Consider the following 23,703-nt stretch of genomic DNA (forward strand, 5'->3'; position numbering starts at 1 on the left):
ATTCAGTGAGTACATGATTGACAATCATCCATGTCTATTTCCAGTGATTGTCATAGAAGCTAAGTGTTAGAAGTTCTGCTTTTAGTACAGAGCTAAGATGAGTCTGATCATCTGACGAAAAGCCAAAACTCATTTGTAGAGAGCAAATGACCTGCCAGTCTGCTACCAGGAACTGCAATATAAGAATGTAATGAATGGGTCTTACATATGCCAGGTCAGAAAATGGGGTTCACTGCTGAACTTCATTAGCAGAGTTTCAGGTGAGAGTAGGTAGATCTAACCAGGAGAGGACAGTGTTTTATAGAAAGTTTCATGAATAGTATAAAACCTAAGCATGACAGTTTCCTTTCCAACCTCAGGATCCTGCCGTGAGCTTCTCTTGTAAACAAGCTCTAATTCGAGTCCTAAGGCCCAGGAACAAGCGGAGACATGTGACATTGCCCTCCTCCCCTCGAAGTAACACTCCAATGGGTATGTGAGGTCTGGGTTTAGACTCATGCACATGTAGTGAGAAGGGGGAAGAAGGATGACGTGCTGCTTGTGTTGACCAAGGTCCTGGAGACCTTTATTTATATAGCCGTTGTTTTACCCTACCTTACTCCATAAAGAATTTAGGGTGGCGTATAAAAATGCAGATGGTAAGTGGAATGAAAATAAAGGAACAATAGTAAAATCAAGCCAAGGATACAAAAAAGTCTACATCATCAGGTCCTGCATGGTTGTTAAGAGAAGATTTTCTGTTTGGCTGAAAGTTTCCTAAGACCCATAGCAAAAATAAAGTAAAAACAGTTATAAAAATAACAGTGACTAAAGAAGAAAAACAGCTGTTTTTCAGGAAAAATAGACATTTCCTGGCATAAAAGCATTCCATTAGGGGTCCATTTTTGTTGCTGAAGGGGAAGGATCCTCAGTGGTCTTACCACCTACAGTAAGTTTGACAGCAAATTTCACAAGCGATTTCCCTCATGACCTACTCGGACACAAGTCAACAGCATATAACACTCAACATTTTAGTAAAAGCAATTCTCAAAAGTGTCTAAATGTTAGCATTATATTATAAAACTCTGGTTCCGTGATTTGCCTCAGAAGTAAATTTCCAGTGGAAGTCAAATATGTGATTTTAAATTTATTAGCCACATTATAAAGATGAAAAAGAAATATGTTGAAGTTAACTTATTTATTTAACCTAGTATATCAAAAATATTTCAACATGTAGCCAGTATAAAAAATTATTAGTGAAATATTTTGCGTCCTTAAAAATTTTTTTGTGTTATCTTAATCTAGTGTGTAGTGTGTACTAATAATTATATTTCCATTTGGACTAGTCACATTTTAAGTGCTCAATAGCCACATGTGGCTAGTGGTTACTGTATGGTACGGTGCAGGTCTAGAGGAATACATGTAACTTCGTAACCTTTAGACAGTCTTCCTTGCATATTATTTATCCGATCTAAGCTTTTGACAACAGTTTGTACACTTTTGGCGAGAAGCTGGAGTGCAGATAGTTATGTTTCCAGTTAAGGCCACATCCACACACTTTCACAGCACATCGAATGGAAGATGACGTCTCCATCCTCTTCTGACAAGTAGGAGTCTAACCTGGACTTCTCCCTTGTAGGAAGGCATCTCCCTGTCACACAGAAACTGGCCGGGGCAGGACCTGTAGTGGTGTCCTCAGCTTCCATCTGATGGTTTTACATCTCAATTCTGGTTTTTCTCAATGATTATGTAGTGTGAAAATCTCACCCAGTTGTTTTGGAAAAAAATAGTAAAATAACACTCTAAGCTGCCATGACAGATAACAGATAAACAACTCATTTTATTATTTTTCCTGTTTGCCCAAGGTCTTCTGAGAGTTGGTAGGAGCTCTTGGGCGTACTGGCCTTAGATTTCTCTGCTTTATGTAAATCTCTTTGGAATCCAAGGGTTCCCCTACTCCCATCAGCTAGAAAAGTTATTTCCTAAGGGGGATGAGCTGTCACTGCCAACCCCATCTTCCCAGACCCTGCCAGGTCCAGGAAGTGTGAGAACAAGGCCAGGCATAGCACCCTGGAGTTTACTTCTAAGGCATAGGTGCCAGCCGATAGCTCGTCTGGGCTTCCGTTTGCTATGGGACTCCTTACACCACATGCTGAGAGAGGCAAAGACCTGCAAGCACCTTTAGATGACCGGGATTTCTTTGACTCAGGAGACAAGGATGATGATGACGACGATGACGCAGATGAGAAAATGCAGTCATCAGGGATCCCAAATGGTGGTCACATCCGTCAGGAAAGCCAGGAACAGAGTGAGGTGGACCATGGAGATTTTGAGATGGTGGTGAGTCTGGCCCCAGGAGAGGGGAGGAGGAGCCTCTGACTCTCCTCTAACTCTCATTCAGTGGACTTCCAAAAGCTGCCATATACCGTGGGACACTGACAGAGCTTTCTCTCTGCAGTCTGAGTCGATGGTCCTGGAGACAGCTGAAAATGTCAACAATGGCAACCCCTCTCCCCTGGAGGCCCTGCTGGCAGGTGCAGAGGGCTTTCCCCCCATGCTGGACATCCCGCCTGATGCAGATGACGAGACCATGGTTGAACTAGCCATTGCCCTGAGCCTGCAGCAGGACCAACAAGGTAGAAGGCAATGCCAGGATCAGAGCGGCCCATTGGCCTTGCACAGGAAAGAGGGTTTGGCAGTTACTGATGTCCAGCTGACTTAGCTTGTCCCCAGATTTGGGGAGAGGTCGATCTGGGTGAGAGCTGTTCAGAGATACAGGTGGAGAGTGAGAGGGATTGTGGTGGCGTTTTCAGTCTGGAGCCAATCTCATAGTTTCTGTTAGTTTGGTCTTTGGATTATTTCTTCCTAAATCTGTTAGATTCCTCCAGCCTGTGTCCTACCTGAGGCTGAAGGAAGCCTTCTACCACCTCTGTAACCAAATGTGGTTGGACAGCAATAGCTATTGATTACCTTCCTATAGGCCAGAGGGGTCACACGCTGGTGAGTTTAGACTCCTGAGGGCAGCAGGTGGCCCAAGCAGCGTTGTGGATGGGGTCTGGTGGGGATGTTGTGCTCACTCTCCACTTGTTTCCCAGGCAGCAGCAGCAGTGCCCTGGGCCTGCAGAGCCTGGGGCTGTCCGGCCAGGCACCCAGCTCTTCCTCTCTGGACGCAGGAACCCTCTCTGACACCACAGCATCAGGTAACTGTCCGCAGCAAGGAGCACGGCTCAGGGCCTCAGGACCCTCAGGCCTTGTTTCCAGTGCTGTGAGAGTGTAACGGGCAGCTGCTTTGACAGGCCATTCTGGACTTCCTGCTTCTGCCTTTGCTTTGGAAATACGAGTGTGGAAAGGCATACTGATGCAGCTCTGCAAAGGTGCTCATGGCTTCGCTTCCCCACACTTTGCATGCTGCCTGGCTTCAGCTAATTCCCCCAGAAAAGGCCAAGAGAGCAGCTTGCAGGTTGATCAGCTTTGCAGGGCTTAAATTACAGCTTTCAGGGTTCTTCACCAGAGTTCTGATATTTTAGACAACATTAAAAGGTAGACAAGAAATAGAGCTCATTTGCAAATAAAAGTGAAGCTTCAAGAAGACAGTTATGCTTCAGGTCAGTGTGGTTAACCCTCAAGGGATCTGTGAGCCTGGGAGGTAGGGATTTCGTGCACAATTTAGATGCTTAGGAAATCTTCAGACCTTACTTTGTCTTCACTTTCAATCTCTTTCTTAATCTGATAAGAAAAATAAAATTTCCTGAGTGGAGAGTTGGGCCGAACAGAGGAGGATGGAACATCTGAACAAGCCACTGGAAAATCAACCCCTGAGTAATAAAAGGGTTGATTTAGATTTTAAGACTGCTGCTTCCCTGTATTTGTTTCCTTTTTTTTTTCTTTTGAAGTTTTACCTTGGATAGATAAGAAAGGGAGAAATTGGCTGTCCCCTCTCACCTGCTGCCATGGCTTATTGCTTTCCTTAGGTCTCTTTAGTTGCTATCATCTCAGGCTTGGAGGTCGCTGTCACGCTATGCCAGTTGTGTTCCTACTGTGCTCTGTGGCTGTCTCGGCTTTCCTCCCCCATGTATCTCATCCAGCATTTTCCTCCTGTCTCAGCTCAGCCCTGATCCCGGATGCTGTGGCTGTCTCTGGGGAATTTCCTTGCTTCATTAGTAGCGTCTAATAAGGATGATTAGGAGGGGTGAAATTGTCCAATGAGCTCCCCTCTGGACCACCCAATTAGAAAGAAAAACAGGGTTGATTGAGAGCTCGTGAAAAGTGATTTCCTAACATAGCACGAATTAACTGATTACAAAACAAATCTCATTAAAATTCAGAGTTCTGTGCTTTGAATGGTAATGGCTAGTTTCTGATCTCAGCAGGTGTCAGTAACACCTACACAATGGTGCCCATGAAGCATTTTACCTAGAAAACTGAGCGTCTATGTCACAGATTCTTACTGAATCTCTGCACTGTTTTATTTGCACCATAATAGAACAGCGAAGGAAATGCCCAGTGAACTGGGTTTTCACTTCCATCTAAGTACTGTTTGCAATGCACCGTGTATAGTGTTTGTTATTGTTAGTGATTAACCAGCAAAGCAAATCTTTCCCTTTTTTCTTTGATGACAGGCTAGATAACTGCATTGTGCCCACTGCACTGTATGGTTTGATGCTTTCGTCCCAAGGAGGGGTTTTTACCTGTAACAGCTCTCGTTACTCTCTCAGCTCCAGCCTCAGATGACGAGGGCAGCACAGCAGCGACTGATGGTTCCACGCTTCGGACCTCTCCTGCTGACCACGGTGGTAGTGTGGGCTCGGAGAGCGGGGGAAGTGCGGTGGACTCAGTGGCTGGCGAGCACAGTGGTAATGTGGCTTGGGGTCCTGATCTCCTTGGGTGGAGGGTGGGGACAAACACATAATCCCTACCTGGGTCCTGGGATTGGTTTCAGCAGAGGGAAGCTTTGGAGACTTACTGGAAGTCTTAACGGAATTCATTTGATCTCCCTCCTGGAGTTTCAAATGTTCAGTGATAATAGTGTAAGCTCAGTGAGGTTCATATTGAAATATTTTACAGACAGCTTTTAATTATGTGTTAGTGGAAGAAAGCAACGGCATGCATAATCCCAAAGCATGATTAATCTAAAACAATTATGGAAATCTGTCACTACAGTTTTGCTCGTCTATTGTGGGAAGATACTTTGGGCAATCGTTGCTCATGATCTAACGTGTTAATGTTGTAGGCCTTCTTCATAGTGTGCTAGCTGATAGGATGGGGCTCTAGAATGAGGGAACATGACACAGCCATTTAAGAATTGTATATGAAAATTTTTTATGGAGGAGATTAAAGAGTCGCTGATGTCTAGATTCTCAAATCAGTGTATGTTTCCTCTGGAACATGAGTGGAAGTTATCAACAGCTGAGATTAAGATCGTTCTTGTAGGTAGATCTTAGGTTCTGCAGAAGGACAAATGGCTGCCCTGAGTCATTTAGCTTAGTGCTATGGCGTCAGAATCATGAATTCCATTGTTACTTAGCTTTGCACAGAAGAAAAACACGTCTAAAGCTACCAGTCATCTTCTGTTGCTGACTTCAGAATGCATTGGATTCCGTCATACTTTGGGAGTTGATTTGTACTTTTTAACCCATTTACCTCTAGTATCTGGCCGGAGCAGTGCTTACGGAGATGGCACAGCAGAGGGGCATCCGGCTGGACCAGGAAGTGTCAGCTCAAGCACTGGTGCCATCAGCACCACTACTGGACACCAGGAAGGAGACGGCTCTGAGGGAGAAGGAGAAGGGGAAGGGGAAGGGGAAGGAGATGTCCACACTAGCAACAGGTCAGGACCTTCTCATTCTCAGTCCGTAGGTTTTCTTTCCTATGGGAGAATTTCAGGAACAGGATGATGGATCTGTTGCAGGAGGTGGAGTGGTAATAACAGTATATTTCTCTTGAAGTATAAAGGTAATAAATTCACGAAACAGTTTAAAATCTTAACACATGCTCTAGATCTGTCTTTGTCCTAATTAGAATTACATCAGATCAATTGCAGAGAGAATAAAAAGTGGTTTTTCTTTTAAGGTTTACGTACATCCCTTAGTAACTGTGAAATGATTAGCATAAAAACATATATCCCCATCCCTCAGATCTTCCTTATTTCATCATTATCCATTAACTTATTTTGTAGCATTCTCTTTATAAATGGCACCGCTATGAGTTCAACAGTGATAGTTATTAAGCATACATTAGAAATAGCTTCTTGTTCAGCATGTTTATAAGGTAATGGAAAATATATTTTTTAAAATGTATTTTGATGGGTATACAGTTTTTGAGCTGACAGTTTTATTCTGCCGAAGTTGAAAACGGTAGCTATTAACACTGATGAGATGTCGCCTGCTATTATAACTATTACTCCTTTGAAAATAATATCTTTACTGCTGCTTTTAAGATCTTTATGTTTTCATTTTTTGTAGGTTTTACTAGGATATGTTTGAGGATGGGTTTCTTTATATTTGTTCTACTAGAATATGTGGTTTAGTGTCTCCCGTTCTGGAAAATTATCAGCCATTAATCTCATTGAATATTGCTTTTGCCTTATTTTCTGTTATTTCTCTTTCTGGGACTCCACTTAAATAGAAGTGAGACCATTGTATTCCTTTCTTCATGTCTCTTTTCTTTTTCAAAAATTTTTATCTGCTTAATTATAGTTTCTTGAGATCTATTTGCGTAGCATCAGATAACATCAAATGTTTAGGTATAAGTTTGAAAGATATATACGTTGAAAACTACGAAACATAAATAAGTGAAGGAATATAACATGTCTGTGGGTTGAAAGACTCATTATTATAAAGATGACAGTTGTCTTAAAATTGTTATATATTCAGTAAAATCCCAGTCAGAAATCTCAGCTGGTTTTATGCATGTGTCAAAATTGACAAGCTGATACTAAAATTTATTTGGAGAGTAAGGAATTATGATTAGCAATATCGAAAGCAATATTGAAGAAAACCTACAAAGATTCTACACAACTGTAGCTTTATAGTATTTTAAAGCTATGGTAAGTAAGGCAGTTGGATAATAGTACAAGGATAGACAAATAGATTAATGAAACAGACTAGAGTTCAGAAACAAATCCACATACATGGTCACCTGATTTATGACAAAGATAACTTTTCTGTACAATGGAGGAAAAGATGATCTTTTCAATAAATGGCAATGGGTCAGTTGGAAATGAATACAGAATAAATTGAATCTTGACCTGATCTTATACAGAAAAATCAGTTGACTATAGATTTGAATGCAAAAGGTATTACTTTGCAGGTTTTAGTAGACAAAATGTCTACTAACTTGGGATTGGCAAGATTTCTTAAATAAGGACACAAAAAGTATTAACCAGAAGAAAAAAAAAATGTATAAATTGGACTATATTCTTAGCAGCTATTTTTTTTTCCCTCTCTTCCTCTCAGTGTCAAATTTGAATTAGCCAATTTTTGTTATAGGTTCCTGGGTGGGGAAGAAGTATGTGTGTGTGGCGGGGGGGAATAGTCTGTTTCTATTAACTTTTAAATTGATGGTATTGCCTTCTGTGGTTCTTCTGTGAGGTTCTCAGAAAACTGCCCACTTGGGGCAATTTCTGGAATCTTTTTTCTGTTCCAGATGCTCTGTGAGGTTCTAGTAACCAGATGTTCAAGTTGTCTTCAGAGCATCATCGCTTTGAATTTTCAAATGCCCTAAAATCAGTCTCAGGGCTCTGTTTATCCCCTCGTGTTTGTATTTTCATTCAATCTCTTGGCCAAGTAATTTCATAATTGCTGGGGAGCTCGTTGTTTCTATCTTGACTTTGTATTCAGTGATCTCTTATAAAGGTGCTTATTAAACCCTAGTTATAGATTTTGATAATTAGGTTAATTCTAATTATAGATTATTTCTAATTGTAGATCCTGCTTGTACAGTCTTGTGACCTGCAAATAATAACAGTGTTAACTTTTTTCTCTTCTCTCCAATTTTTATACCTTTTAATTGCCTTTTCTTGTCTTATTGCATTGACTAGGATGGTGTTAAAAGGAGTAGTGAAGGTGGGCATCCTTATTGCATTCCCAAACACAGGGGAAAAGGTTCAATATTTTCCCATTAAGTATAATGCTAACTAGAGAGAGCTTCCTATGGATATCTAATTAGTGAAGTTCTGGTCCTAGTTTGCTAGAAGCTTTTTATCTTGAATGGGTTTTTGAAGCTTTCTAATGGATTTTGTTGCACGTATTGAGTTGGTATATATATCTTATTTATTCTGTTTGAGGTTGTAAATTATATTAATTGATTTTTCCATTATTAAACCAACCTTGTGAGGACAGTTAATTATCATGTCCTATCCTTTGTATTACTGGATTTTATTTGCTGATATTTTAGTTAGGCCTGTGATTTTTCTTCTTTGAAATGTCTTCTTCAGGTATTGGGATGCATGTTATTCTGGCCTCATAAAGTAAGGGAGGACATTTTTTCCCTTTCTCTTCTCTAGAGGAGTGTGTGTAAGACCAGTATTATTTCATGTATAAATTCTTGGGAAAATTTATAAAAGCTGTGAGGTCATCTGGGTCTGGACTTTTAATGAAAGATTTTTAATTATAGATTTATTTTTTTAAATGATATGGAATTATTCTGTTTCTTCATGTGCCAGATTTGGTATGTTGTATATTTATTTAGGTCATGAACTTTATTGGCATAAGGTTGCTCATAATATATTTTGTCATCCTTTTAATATCTTTAGGATCTGTAGTGATGTACCACTTTTTATTTTTAATATTGGTAACTTTTGTTTTTCAAAAACCTGTCTTTCTAAGAGTTTTCAACTTTTATTTACAAAGAACTAGCTTTTGGCTTTATTTTTTCTCTGTTGTAAGTCTGCTTCTTTTTTATTTCCACTTTATTATTTTCTCTCTCTTCTTACTTTTTTTAGTACCTTATTATTGGGGGCTTAATTTTCTGTTCTTTTTTCTAGCTTCATAAGGTGGAAGCTTAAATCACTGATTTAAAATCTTTACTTTTAAATACATATTTGAAGCTATATATGTCTCTCTAAAATTTCCTTTAAACCTTGCTTTGGCAGGAACCCACATATTTTGATATGTTGTATTTTCATTGCTGTTCAGTTAAAGTGTGTTCTAAATTCTGTTGTTATTTAGTCTTTGGACTCATACTGCATTTAGAAATATGTTGCTGAATTTCCAAACATTTGGAGATTTTCTAATTATTTTTCTGTTAACGATTTATGGTTTAATTTGCTATGGTTGGGGGACATACAATATGATTTCAGTCCTTTGAAATGTTTTGAGATCTGTCATTCCTTCTAAAATTATACACACACACACACACACACACACACACACACACACACACACACTTTTTTTTTTTTTTAAAAAATTTTTAGTTGTTTTTAGCAGGAGGGTCAATTTAGGTATCCTAGCCATATTGATAATGGAAGTCTCTTAAGTGGTTTTAAGTTAATGTTTTTTCAGGAATAAGTTAATTAAATAATTAGGTGATTTGTTTTAAATAATAGAATAACTAAATTGTTTTGAAATTGCAATTTTTGCTACAGTGTTTAATTTTATTGTTAAGTTTTAAGAATACTGTCAAAGAATTTGAAAAGCCAGTCATCTGGCATGAACTTGGTCCAGATCCAGACTCTGTTTATTTTGTTGACTTTTCCTTTATGTGTGTTTATCATGTTCACATGCATGTTCTTCAAATCTGGAAATTTTAATCCATCTCAAAGCTTATGTTTTATCCTAAAAGTCATCTCATCTTTGCTCACTTTTACCTCATTCATTCCTGAGCAACTATTATTCATTTGTAATCGCCACACAGCTTGCTTAATTATTCATGGATTCACGTGTGGGCTTTTACGTGTTACAGGATTCTGAAGGACATTACGCTTATTCCTTCAAGTTCTTTTTAGAATGAAGTCATTTGTTATTCAAGTAAGATGCTGCACTTTCGTTCAAACTTAGATTGTTTTGAAAATGTTCTGGATACCTGTTAGGATATGTATGTAATACATAAAAATCACACTTAAAAAAAAAATACAGGCATATGGTTTCTTACACATAGTCTGCAAAATGAACAGTTTACTAACTGTGAGAGTGAATCTATTCAATTCATTCAGCAAATGTACTCTTAAATCTGTTTAAGACTGTGTTAGGCGAGAGTGCCAACCAACCCTAATTAGTTAATTTTCATATTGGTCCTTTTGAATCAGTGTAGTCACTAGAGAACCAGCTGCACACACTTAGTATGGAAAGCCCAGCTGTCTATCTGCAAATGAAGAAGGCTGGGTAGCGGCCGCTGAATATATGGGCAAACTCATGGGTCTAGTATGGGAAGGGCGGTGTTGAAGTTGAATTTTACACTAGGAAAAATAATTAAGGTGTGAGAGGATAAAGCAGTGACCGACCTTCCTGAGGATTTGGAGAGCATGAGCAAGAAAGAGTTTGGTCACTATGCAGCTGGATGATATAGAATTATAGATAGAAGAATGCCAGAAGATAATGCCTGGAGGCAGAATAGGGCCATGTGTTGAAAAAAACCATAGGGCTTACTATTGAGGATTTGCTTTTGATACTGAGAACTGCTAGGACCTGATTGCTTGAGAACTATTTTAACTTTAATGTAGCAGCTTTTCAATACCATCAGTTGTAATTTGGGACAGTTTTACTCCCTTTTAACAGAGTGAGATTATCCTATGTTGCTGGTATACCATATAGGCATTTATTAGCATTTTTAAATGCTAAGATTGTTTCTAAGCACGTGCTCCTTGTTTACTTTGCTGGCAGGAGGAAAGAACTATATTCAGCTGGTTAGTGATTGTGTACTAGCTCGTGTTTCATCTATTTTCTTTGGCCTTTTAGGCTGCACATGGTCCGTCTGATGCTGTTGGAGAGACTACTGCAAACCTTGCCCCAGTTACGAAATGTTGGGGGTGTCCGGGCCATCCCGTACATGCAGGTATCCCTCAGTTCACTGAGTCTGTCACATTACAGTTGGACCATCTTTAAGCATGCTGTCATCTCTCTTCCAGAGGCTCTATAAGACTTTGGTATTAGGTCATAGAACAATGGAATGCAATTTCGAACTGCAAGTCACAGCCCTTCATTTTATAGATGACATGCCCGGGGGTCAGATAATTTTTTAAAAATGTCCACAGTCATCTAGCTCGTTATTGGCAGAGCCAGGAGCAAAAGTCTGCTCCAGAAATTTAGTCCATAGCGATTCTTTATTAATATTAGTAGTAGAGTGTGGTCTTGTGACAGCTGTTCTCCCACTAGCTGCCTTCCTCTTGGGCAAAATTGTTCTTCAATTCTTAGCCCATTTTGGTTGGACGTATGTTGGTTAGTCATTTAGTTTTAGAGACTTTTTGCAAAACATTTTCTGTGATGCCAGGTGTGGTATATATCAGAATTGGACTATTTTGACTTTGGAAACTTACACTTCAGATACCTTGCGATTTAGAACCTTTTCATGGATCACCGTTAGGATTGACAGGGAAGTCAGGAAGGTTGGGATTTCTTCTGAAAGCCTTGTGTTTCAAGTTGTTCTCTAGGGAATTGGCTTTCATGTTTTATCTCTCTGTTGACTTCTAGGTCATTCTGATGCTCACTGCAGATCTGGATGGAGAAGATGAGAAGGACAAAGGGGCCCTGGACAACCTGCTTTCCCAGCTTATTGCTGAACTGGGCATGGATAAAAAGGTAAAATTTGAAAGTCATACTGTGTGAGAAAGGGATTGGCTGGGATCAATTCTGAGTTTTTCATTCCTCTCTTAGAGGAACTTTCCCTATTTTCAGGGGTAACCATCCACTGAGGGCTCCAGTTGTATTGATTCAACAAAAATGTTTTCAGTGCCTACTTTAGCCCAGACATGTTTTGGATCTGGGCATAAATGAGGAACAAGACGAAGTCCCCTGCCCTCATGGACCTGTTGTAGCTCTCAAGGTGGAAACAGTAAATTAGTTGTTTATATCCTAATAGGGCCTCCTAAGTGTATCAGGCTCTAGGTAGTCCAGGTATAGTTCAGGGATACGTTGAGCTTGTTTTACCTCTGCGTCTGGAACATTTAGAACTGAAAGGCTTGAGGGAATCTTGTTCAGACGATGCCTCAAGCTTAAAAGTAAGTCTGGGCTTCCGGGCTCCACTTCTGCCTGCAGGATGTCTCCAAGAAGAATGAGCGCAGTGCCCTGAATGAAGTCCATCTGGTAGTAATGAGACTCCTGAGTGTCTTCATGTCTCGGACCAAATCTGGATCCAAGTCTTCCGTATGTGAGGTATTTTTGCTTTGAACTTACGGGTGCAGAAAAAGATAAGAGGGTTGTCTGGTTGTGTTAGGGCTGAGGGCACAGGTGATAGTCCTCTGTTGGAATAGACCGTTGTTGCTCGAGAGGAGTTAGATTCTAAGCTGTTACCTCTTCAAGAACAGAGACCTCACGTTTTTCCGAATCCCTTCCAAGCCCTGATCTTTGCCAACAATCCCTCCATTGGAGGGGTTAAAGGGTTTGAAAGTTCCATTATTGGAAAGCAGGGGACTGTTCTGCAAGGCGGAGTGGCTAAGAGGATTCCCCTGCTGTATGTTGCTATAAGGTATGGTAATAAAGCAGAGAGAAAGCAGCATGTGCGTGGTGGAAAGGAGATTAGCACAAAGCAGAGAAGGTAGAAATGGAGGCTGAACTGCATCCAATCTTAATGAGCTTAAGAGCTGTGGGGTTTGCTGGGATTTGCAAGGCTCTCCTAATGGTTTTATTTACAGTAGCTTTTCTCCTACTTTTTTATTCATGTGAACACTCACCCAGTCTCTTTTGGAAGCTGGTTCTGTGAGAAGAGCCCCTACTGGGAGGGTGGGGTTGCTAAGGAGTGTCTGTAGTGGAAAGTTTTCTCTCTTTTCCTTGAAGTGGGCTTCTTTTCTGGTTGCCCAAGGGAAAAGAGAAAATGCATTCCCTCCAGGTGGAAAGGTTATCTCATCCTTGCCCCTTGACCTCTGGCAGGTGTGTGTAGGGAGATCAGAGTTGCGAACTGACTTTTTTTTTGTTTTCTTTTGTTTGTTTTCTCTTATATGCCATTATTCAAAAGAGTTAGGGACATGTTTGAGCTAATTGGGAAACATTTAACTTAAGAGACTAACTAACCTACTTCCATGATAACTGATTCTATTGTGAGTGTTTTCTCCCCTCAATACCTGGCTGCATTAACAAGCCATTTTTACCTTCTCCCTGTTCTCGCCCTCCCAGTCATCTTCCCTCATCTCCAGTGCCACTGCAGCAGCCCTGCTGAGCTCTGGGGCTGTGGATTACTGCCTGCACGTGCTCAAATCCCTGCTGGAGTATTGGAAAAGCCAACAGAATGATGAGGAGCCCGTGGCTACCAGCCAGTTGCTGAAACCACATACTACTTCCTCTCCACCTGACATGAGCCCGTTCTTCCTCCGCCAGTATGTGAAGGTGAGGTCCTTCTCTGGACAAAGAGCTGCTTTTCTCTCTCATCCAGAGCACTCGCTTCTTCATGCTGAGTAGAGCTGAAGGAGCTGCAAAGGGAGCCTGCATTCCTTGATGAGGTTTACTCTCAGCGTGATTTAATAAGTAATCACTTCTTCCATACGCTTGCAGGGATCCTAATTCCTGACACTTTGTAAACCCGAGGCATCAAATGAAATCAGACAGTCATGTCCTTTCATGTCGAGGTCCTTAGGAAAAAATGAGACGGTACGAGGTCAAGTTATCAGTAGTGGGTCACGTCTTAATGTATATGTGAGAGACTCCCCCTGCTGTCATTAGAGTCCTTTTAACATGCTAGTTTAGAGGGTGGGCTTTCTGATCAGGTAAGTGGGAACAAGCATTCCCACTCACTAGCGATGAGGCTGGGAGAAGTTATATCTAACCTTCAGTAAGCCTCAGTTTGTGTACCTGGAAAATAAAGATACACAAATCTAGGATACAATATCTGCTTTATAGAGTTGTTGTGAGCATTGAATGAGCTGATGTTTGTAACTGACTAGTGCTCAATAAATGTTCATTATTATAATCATTTCTATTCTATTGAATTTGTGTAATGGAGCTAGCAGGTTGTACTAGCTGTGCTTCTTACCATGTACTCAGAACTGCTCTGAATAGTATTGGAGTATAACAGGTATAAAATGTGAATCTGATCATACTTTTCTCTTTTTTTATGACCTTTTGGTGTGTGTGTTTTTTTTTTTTTTTTTTTATAATTTTAGGCCAAAAAGTTCTTTGAGGATTCAGCTCCTGCATACAGCCCTACTAACCTGTGCATTTTCCAAGATGTGGCATGTTGCCTTTGTGGATGCTGTCTCTTCTGAAATTCTTTCCTCTCCCTCTGCATCCCTTTCTTCTCCCATCTAGCTAATTCCCAGTCCCTCACGACCCAGTTCAAGCATTGGATCCTTGGGAAAACCTTCCCCAGTACACACTTGCCTGCTATCATGTCTGATTGAGATAGCCTTTTCCCAGGTTCTCAGAGTGCCCTGTGCACATATGCGGAGTGTTCCCTCTAAACTATCTGCAAAGACTATATTTTGTTCCTGTTTACACCCCCACTGCTTGGCACAGAACCGGTAAATAACTGGTGAATGAATATATGAGACACATTGTGCAGACTGTTCCTGAGGACCACACAGCTTGCGGGGTAGCTGTCGTTTCCACTGTCCTCCAACCCCTCCGTACCCTGGCCCCTCTGTATGATGTGAATCCAGACTCTCCACTGAGTTCAGTCATCCTGGCCCCCTTGGTTTATTTAAATATTTCTTGTTATTATGGAAGTTTTGGTTCTAGGCAATGGAATACATCTCTCATAGAAAGTCATCTTTCCCCAAAACCACAGAGTGTAATGTTAGAACTTTTAAGAGCAGCGAGATAGATCTGTCTCCACTGTCACCTTTGCATGTAGTGAAATTGCCTCCAGAAGCCTGGGGCCTTGCTTTGTTTGTAAACTAAATTGTCAGTCAGCGATGGCTCTGGCTTTGACAGGTGCCGTTGACTGACTCCAATATAAGGTATGCCTAGTATGGTCAGCCTTTTTTCTAAGAGTGGTCATAGAAATTGTCAGTCACAGGTTCTTACACAAATGTTCTTCCTACAGGGTCATGCTGCTGATGTGTTTGAGGCCTACACTCAGCTTCTAACAGAGATGGTGCTGAGGCTCCCATACCAAATCAAAAAGATTGCCGACACCAGTTCTCGAATCCCACCTCCTGTCTTTGATCATTCATGGTTTTACTTTCTCTCAGAGGTAAGTGAAGGTCCCAAGCAGTGCCCATTGAGGAGAGGACACATTGGCTGTGACTACTTTTGTGGCCCCGTTTTATCTTAACCCTCGTACAGTATTTTCCCTAGCAGATTCCCTCCCACCATTTAGGTCTCGCCCCTCTAGAGTGTACTACATAGTGAAACTGTGGAGGATGTGCATCAAAGCAAGCTACCCACTTTAGTTCCTGATTTTGTCTGTTTCACTTCCCCCACATATGGTGATGATGGACAAGTTTGATCATTTGGACTCTGTCCAGAAAATGGAAAGTATACTAGTTAAGTTAACAGAGATTTTAATATAGGGATTTGGTTAAACAGCCATTGAAGAAGCAAAAAGATGAAAAGGGAACATTGAGGTAACTGAGATAGTGACTGCAAACAGCAGCTCCCAGCAGCCTTAGGTATGAAGAGAGGCCCAGTGGATCTGAGCAGTGACCGCAGGAGCTCTGAGCAGAGGGGACATGATGTGGTTGATTCTGAGTACTGAAAGAAGCCGATCATTAAAACCAACTATAATTGGTTTGTCTTTGAATACGAAAGAAATGATGGAGGCTGACAGGTGAAGGGCTGTTGCTAGGATAGTAGGCAAATAAGAAGCAAGTCTCTTCTTTTCCTATTGCCTTCCAGTGTCCCTCTAGTGCTCCCTATTAGCAAAAGGGAGCCAGCTGCAAAGAAGCAATGAAAGCAGAATTCTGGACATCACAGAGGAGGGTACAGTAGGGTGGGTTTGGAACCAGCTGAGAGGCAATAGCTTAGTAACCAGCATGATAAGCATTAGATTAACTCTGAATAGAATAATCTATTAGCAAACCTCAAATGCTTATGTCAAGAAGTTAACAATCCAAGCTCTTTCCTAGCTCTTTTACCTGACAGAGATTCTGAATGTTTTTTTTTTTTTCTTAACAGTTTTACTCTGTATGGGCCAGAGTAGAGGCCCACCTGTAAATTCCTAAGTATTCCAGAAAGGGGAGCAGGAATAGTCTTATTTTTTCCTCTTTGACTTCTTTCTTTTTATGCCTTTCTATCACTGGAAGCTAGCTTGGTTGTGGGGAAATAGCTTGGTTTGTGTTTCTCACCAGTTTTTAATAACAGTTAACGAAAACCCAGGGAGCTGTTGTTGGTTCAGATTCAGTTCCAGAGTCATTGGCTCTTGGTGTTCTTTCTCCCCTCAAGTACCTGATGATCCAGCAGACTCCATTTGTGCGCCGTCAAGTCCGCAAACTTCTGCTCTTCATCTGTGGCTCAAAGGAGAAATACCGCCAGCTCCGGGATTTGCACACTCTGGACTCCCACGTGCGTGGGATCAAGAAGTTGCTGGAGGAGCAGGGGATATTCCTCCGGGCAAGCGTGGTCACAGCCAGCTCAGGCTCTGCCTTGCAGTACGACACACTCATCAGCCTGGTACGAGGGGGTCGGAAATGGTAGGGCTGGGAGAGGGCATGTGACGAAGCTCTGCGTAGTAGGTAATTGGATGGAGCAGTACAGGGCTTGGAGATATTTAGGGTACATCATGGCCAGGGTTGAGAGCAGGGTAAATCCGTGATACTTGATTGAGTGCTATACCACATGTAGTTGGCCTCTGGGTCTGAGTCACCATTCTGGGTCACCATTCCTACCCCTACCTAGCAGTGGTTCCTCCATTATAAGGAGGGGTGACTTGGGCATCTTCTCAGTGTCATTTACCCATATCATGAACAAGATCAGCTTTAAATTTTTGCATCTCTGATTTTTTTCCCTTGAATACTAAAGTGATATGTTACTGCCTGCAGGTTGGACTTTGCGGAGTAAATAGAGCATATCGCAAAAGAGCATCTAGAAAGAACATCCTCAGTATTAAAGTCTCCTAATTTGGTGTTCTTGACCATTGTGCTTTTGACAAGCAAAATGTAAACTGGATTATAGTTTCCCAAGTTTTGGCCTATCCTTGCTGCTGTATTACTAAGTGATCTGAGGAATGCCTGAAAACACAGGGACTTTGTGTGGTGGGGAGTCGAACAGTAAGAACACTGAGTGTGGGCCTTGGTCCCAGGTTCACCAGTGTACTGGCTCAGCCTTGCACAGAGGGCCGTGTTCAGTTTGCATCCATGGCCAAGACGAAGACGCCTCAAGGCAGCTGGCATGGTACCGTGTGGGTTGCTTGGCGGAGTGACTCATTTTTGGCAATGGGTTTCCATTTCAGATGGAGCACCTGAAAGCCTGCGCAGAGATTGCTGCCCAGCGAACCATCAACTGGCAGAAATTCTGCATCAAAGATGACTGTAAGCAGTGCTACTCCTTTTGGTTGCTATTAGTAATTCATTCCTTCAAGAACTATTTATCGAGGTCTACTATGTGCCAAGCACTAAATTGGAGGAGATACAGCCATGAGCAACATATACAGTCAGTCTCACTTAATGATGGGCACACGTTCTGAGAAATGCGTTGTTAGGTGATTTCATCGTTGTGTGAACATCATAGAGTGCACTTATGCAACCCTAGGTGGTATAGCCTGCTACACACCTAGGCCTTGTGGTACACCACTGTCGTATGTTTGTTGTTGACTGAAATGTTATGTGGTGCATGACCGTGTAGACAGAACTCTGCCTTGCAAAGAAGATAAGTAAAAACTTTTAAAAGAGTGATAAGGGTCAGTAGACAAAATTTAGGGTGCTACAGGGGCTACAAAAGAGGAGTATCTGATGTCCAGAGCTAGAGGAAGCTAAAGAGGAATCTATGGAGTCTAGAGAATCATCTTATTCAGAGAAGCTGGGGCTGGGAGCCAGGCTCTGTGTAGCTGTTAGGAAACTTGTCAGAAATTTCCATAGTGGGTGTAAATTCTCCTTGGCAGCATTCAGCAGAGAGAACTCGGCGGGGGAGCTGGTGGGAGGAGGGTGGTCCCCTGCACGTGGTGAAGTCGTGCTGTCCTGGCGGGCAAGTCCAGCTGAGCCGTGGTCTCCTCTGCCTGCAGCTGTCCTGTACTTCCTCCTCCAAGTCAGTTTCCTGGTGGACGAGGGCGTGTCTCCGGTGCTCCTGCAGCTGCTGTCCTGTGCTCTGTGTGGCAGCAAAGTGCTCGCTGCTCTGGCGGCCTCGGCAGGGTCCTCTAGTGCTTCTTCCTCAGCCCCGGTGGCTGCCAGCTCTGGACAAGCCACGACACAGTCGAAGTCATCCACTAAGAAGAGCAAGAAAGAAGAAAAGGAAAAGGAGAAGGAGGGTAAGAGGCACCCTGTGGTCTTGGTGACCAGGCTGGTGTGTCATAGCCTCTCTTGGAGCACAGGTTTATTCTTTTCTGAAGCGGTTGTTATTCTTATTTACAGGGGACCTAAAATCCAAGTGCCCTCTAGTTTCTACTTTTGGTCCCATTTTCAGTTACAACGAAAGTGACACGTTAAACAGTGTGATTTTCCATACCAAGTGTTAGTGATAAGAAAGGTCAAAGTGCGCTGAACATTTTGGTAGGCCATTTGGTAGGAAATTCCTTGTCCAGTGTAACTATGTTTGTTCAGTGACAGCCTTATGTAGGCACCTTATCCTGTGCTTTTTTGGTGGCATCATTATACGTCTCATTTGGGGCTGACTTTTTTTTTGTCCCCCAGTAAATAACTGAAAGTTGTTTTCACATTATAACGATTTAGTTCAAACTTTTAGGCATGGACAGCCTCCCCTCCCTGCCCATCTGGTAGCGCTGGTGGCATGACCCTAGGTCATTTCTTCCTGTGTTTCTTCCTACTCGTTAGCCTCAGTCTTGCCCTGATCTTGCAGGTGAGAGCTCAGGCAGCCAGGAGGACCAGCTGTGCACAGCTCTGGTGAACCAGCTCAACAAATTTGCAGATAAGGAGACCTTGGTTCAGTTTCTGCGTTGCTTCCTGTTAGAGTCCAATTCTTCCTCGGTGCGCTGGCAGGCCCACTGCCTGACGTTGCATATATACAGGTAGGGTCCAGGGCACTCTGTGCGGGTCTGGGATCAGAGTGGACGATGTAGTTCTGTCTTGGTTTTATGTTACATGCTCATGGTCAGTGTCAGTATTTACACAATCCTGAGTATCTTCTTGACTGTTACAGATTTCTTCATCAAGTTATCTGCATTTTAGCTGTTAAACTAAGGAAGAGATAATCTGTTTTCCACTAAGAAGGCTATGTTTAGAAGTTTATAAAATGACCAGTCTTGATTCTTCAGGCTAACAAAGCTTGGTTTTTGTCCTTGAGTAATGTTAGATGATGGCAATAGACCATCTCAAAGACAGGAAAGGACTGTGCTACATCTGTTAGGATCGATTGTCTGAGAGCAGGCATTCCAACTTAACGTATAGCTATAGGGAAACAAACATATCTACAAAAACAGTACCTGGGCCTTGTTGTTAAAGGACCTCAGGGTTTTCTGCTGCTTGGTAATATGAACTTTCATTTATCTCCAGAAACTCTAGCAAATCTCAACAGGAGCTCCTGCTGGATCTGATGTGGTCCATATGGCCAGAACTGCCAGCCTATGGCCGTAAGGCTGCCCAGTTTGTGGACCTGCTAGGATATTTCTCCTTGAAAACCCCACAGACGGAGAAGAAGGTAACAATCGGCTTAACGGTCAGAGAGGCTAACTTGCCATGTTTAACTATTTTTCTCTTAAGAACATTGTGACCCACCCTCATAGTGGGTGCATGTACGAAACCTTTTTTAAATAAATTTTAAGCACTCCCAACATGCATACTACATAGATAATATACACCAGGCAGTAAGTACAACCTGAAATTGGCTTGGCCTTTAGAAATAGATCAAGCGGGGAAGAACATGCAACTCATTAAGTTGCTTGGGAAAGTGCTCCTCTGATTTTCTGGCAGCCCTGATTATATCCCCTGAGGTGTTTCTGCAGTTAGATAACCATTTCATGGTTTCTCCATAAAAATAAAATTGATCTTCTTCCATAAGGTCTAAAAAGATAGACTGTCACTAAAATCTTAGAAACGTCTAAAAAAGATAGAATACTTTAATGATTAGGAATTAGGCCCAGCTTTGTGTGATTCTGGATGGGGACTGAGAAGTCAGGTACTTTTAGGGTAGTATCAGCAGAAAAATAGAAGCCTTTTCCAGTAAGGCTTCTCCTTGGGCTTTAATTGTCCTTTATTGACTTCTTTTTCAGTTGAAGGAATATTCACAGAAGGCTGTGGAAATTCTGCGGACTCAAAACCATATTCTTACCAACCATCCCAACTCCAACATTTACAAGTAAGCTTTGTTCTGCTTTCTTCCAGTTTCCAACTCAGTCTGCAGTTCGAATTGCTATTTCAGTGTTGATTGGCTCTTAGGTATGAAACGATACATCGTTGTCTGGCTGGTCTTTGCACATAGAAATTGCTTAAAATATAATTGCTGAATTAGGGTTTGACAAGCCCTAATTTAAGAAGGTCTCTAGTTCAGGGGTCTAGATCTAAATCAAATAAGACAAGTTTACAGAAAATGGCCTCATTATTTAAAGAGAGCATTTGTTAAACCAATAATTTATTATTTCCCTGGTTTAATAGTGACTGTTCCCCCCCGCCCCCCGCAAACTTTATTGAGGTAAAATTTACATACCACAAAATTCACCTATTTTAAGTATGCAGTTTAATGATTTTTAGTAAATTTAATTGTGACTCTGAGTCAAATTTTAATATAACTTTTTAGGACCCCCTCCCCGCCCACCACTGCCGACCCCAAGACAGATCAGAAAGAGGGAACATTCAAGATCGATTATTAGCAATTCTGTTCCTGTGACGTCTAGACTGTGCTGGGATTTCTCACATTTCCTTGTGTTTTGTTAGAGTGGGCCTTGCCGTGGGGAAAAGCCATGGCTTTTTCATGGCTTCTTTATGAATGAAGCTCAGTGCTTTCTAAAATGAAAATTTCCTTATGCTGAGACTGGTTTCTTCCTTAGCACCTTGTCTGGCTTAGTGGAGTTTGATGGCTATTACCTGGAGAGTGATCCTTGCCTGGTGTGTAATAATCCAGAAGTGCCGTTTTGTGTAAGTGACATCTTTAACATGGACAATCCTGAGGCTGACAGGGCCAGTGGGTGACTTATTTCCAGAGATTGTTTGTTACCGCATAGGTGTTTCCGTCCTAATGGTTGGTCACCAGTGGTATGAATCCTTACTTTAAATAGAAATTTCATCCATGGATGAAGAGTGGGTTATATTGATGAAATTTGAAGAAGAGAGGATGAATCATTAGCCTTGATCTAATACAGGGTTTTGTGTATACTCTTGTATTTAGTATATCAAGCTGTCTTCCATTAAAGTGGACACGCGGTACACCACCACCCAGCAGGTTGTGAAGCTCATTGGCAGCCACACCATCAGCAAAGTGACAGTGAAAATTGGAGATCTGAAGCGGACCAAGATGGTGCGAACTATCAATCTCTATTACAACAACCGAACTGTGCAGGCCATCGTGGAGTTGAAAAACAAGTACGGGCCCTTCAGACCTGGGGAGGGGCAGCAGGCTCGTAAGGCTTTGATTACTGGAATCGGGTAAAGCCTCATATCCCTAGGGACCTAGTATGTCCTCTTATCCTCCTCAGTCATGACTGGAGGACAAAAGCGAAACAGTAGTTTCTAAGGCTGTTGACAAAGGTTATTTAAAAATTATGTCCAGTAGATCCTTTGGGAAACTCTTCAACAACCTGCCGAGGGAGGAGGAGAAGCTGAGTGAGCGGAACTCCAGGCCTCATACCCTGTTAACTAGAGCAGTTCTGTTTTTATACAAAACCTTCTATGTTGAGAAATAGCTGTCATTTCCTGGATTAAGAAACTGTTCTTTTGCTCACAGAGCAGGCAGTATTTCTCCAGAATTTTTCTAATACATGGCCCTTCTGTTTCGACTGGTGCCTTCTCTCTGTACCTGCCGCTGTCGGAGCTTCCTTGCTCATCAATCCCAGGGCATGTCCTATATGGGCCAAAGAAGGTTCTAGCATGGACAGCTCTCTTGCTGGAAGTCTCAAGCAGTGTTGTTGGGCAGAGAACAGGTGTGGATGCTGCTTGAATGTTAAGACTTACAGTGCTGTTCTGCGCACAGAGCAGAAATATTGGTATTATTCCAGGAGGCAGAATACAGCTGGAGTGTAGCACATCAACAGATGGGCACTGGGAGCTCTGCCTAAAGGAAGCTTTCTCTTCTTCCTTTGAAAAGCAGAGTTAACATTGGTGACTGGCAAGTAGAAGCTGCTCAATGAGATAAAACCATTCACTCTTGGAGGAGAGGTTTTGATTTTCTTTGTGTAGAGTCAGGGCAGCTGCTGGTAAAGCACTTAGACTCTGGAATAAGACTAGATTCACATCTCATTCTACTACCAGTCTCTCTGACCGTGGAGGAGTTATGTAGCCTCAGTTTCCTTAATGTTAAAACGAAGATAAGTTCCCTTCAGGGTATTATTTATAGGATTAAATGAGTTAGTATACATAAAGTCTGAGAACAGAGCTTACTGGATGTGTAGTAAGTGTGCAGTAAATATTAGGTCTAATTACATTAGTATGATCCAAAATTATTACATGGCATTTCTCTTTCTGAGTCTACTTGGCACCTGGTCCAGATCCTGGTATGTCCCTCTGCCTCTCTAAAGCAACCTGAGCTTTATCCTTCCAAGGTAGTCATCATGGTGCAAACTTATGGCAGTCATCATCATGGTACCTCAGTGTGGTGTGCTTTTGGAGTAATATCTTCCCTTGATAAGCACTTCTGTCATTTTTGTGGACTGTCAAAAACTATCATATGTAACATCTTAAAGCACTTATCTATTCTGTTCTTTTTTACAGAGAAAGGATAGTAGAAAAATATTCTAAAAATAAGGTTGCTATTGCCAGATTTCCTTAGAGTAACCACTTCATTGCCTTAGAAGAATATATAGGGACATTCTTTCTCTTCATCTCATCAGACCATCATTAGTCACTCGTGGTGAAATGAGATGCTCTCAGGCCCTCTGCTCCTCTATCTGACACTGTCTCTCCTAGGCCCGCTCGCTGGCACAAAGCCAAGAAGGTTCAGCTGACCCCTGGACAGACAGAGGTGAAGATTGACTTGCCCCTGCCCATCGTGGCCTCCAACCTGATGATTGAGTTTGCAGACTTCTATGAAAACTACCAGGCTTCCACAGAGACCCTGCAGTGCCCACGCTGCAGTGCCTCAGTTCCTGCCAACCCAGGCGTCTGCGGCAACTGTGGAGAGAACGTCTACCAGTGTCACAAATGCAGGTAAGTGAGTGGGTGTGGCCCAGGCCAGGGCCATGTACATTCCTTATATTTTTCCATGGGAGTCAGTCTGGGCAATTTCAGTGTCTGGTGCCTTTGCAATAATTAGAGAATTATGGGTATGTAGAGTGTGGAGTCCAAGGATAGAGAGAGAAGAAGAAGGTGGGGTGGGGGAGAGAAGAGTGAGTGTGTGTGTGTGTGCGTGTGCGTGTGCGTGTGCGTGCATGTGCCCATCCTGTGGA

General features: G+C 42.0%; 1 protein-coding gene across 13 annotated transcripts in view; it reads left to right on the forward strand.

Moving 5' to 3' along the window:
• UBR4 (ubiquitin protein ligase E3 component n-recognin 4) overlaps nt 1-23,703 on the forward strand; it is a 119,520-nt gene that overhangs the window by 57,214 nt on the left and 38,603 nt on the right. For 6 of the 13 annotated variants that reach the window (XM_039842055.1, XM_039842050.1, XM_039842058.1 and 3 more), the window contains 20 exons: nt 360-471; nt 2,189-2,319; nt 2,438-2,615; nt 3,075-3,179; nt 4,677-4,832; nt 5,626-5,806; nt 10,872-10,968; nt 11,604-11,711; nt 12,168-12,284; nt 13,242-13,451; nt 15,106-15,255; nt 16,446-16,673; nt 17,452-17,530; nt 18,220-18,462; nt 19,011-19,179; nt 19,664-19,808; nt 20,380-20,465; nt 21,154-21,241; nt 21,492-21,685; nt 23,225-23,464. In XM_039842055.1, the coding sequence (XP_039697989.1) occupies nt 360-471; nt 2,189-2,319; nt 2,438-2,615; nt 3,075-3,179; nt 4,677-4,832; nt 5,626-5,806; nt 10,872-10,968; nt 11,604-11,711; nt 12,168-12,284; nt 13,242-13,451; nt 15,106-15,255; nt 16,446-16,673; nt 17,452-17,530; nt 18,220-18,462; nt 19,011-19,179; nt 19,664-19,808; nt 20,380-20,465; nt 21,154-21,241; nt 21,492-21,685; nt 23,225-23,464 (3,017 nt within the window). The remainder of the gene's footprint in view (nt 1-359; nt 472-2,188; nt 2,320-2,437; nt 2,616-3,074; nt 3,180-4,676; nt 4,833-5,625; nt 5,807-10,871; nt 10,969-11,603; nt 11,712-12,167; nt 12,285-13,241; nt 13,452-15,105; nt 15,256-16,445; nt 16,674-17,451; nt 17,531-18,219; nt 18,463-19,010; nt 19,180-19,663; nt 19,809-20,379; nt 20,466-21,153; nt 21,242-21,491; nt 21,686-23,224; nt 23,465-23,703) is intronic. The other 7 variants (XM_039842053.1, XM_039842056.1, XM_039842060.1 and 4 more) reach the window with 5 other exon arrangements.

Source organism: Pteropus medius, unplaced genomic scaffold (genome assembly GCF_902729225.1).
Source record: "Pteropus medius unplaced genomic scaffold, Ma_sr-lr_union100, whole genome shotgun sequence".
Lineage (NCBI taxonomy): Eukaryota > Metazoa > Chordata > Mammalia > Chiroptera > Pteropodidae > Pteropus > Pteropus medius.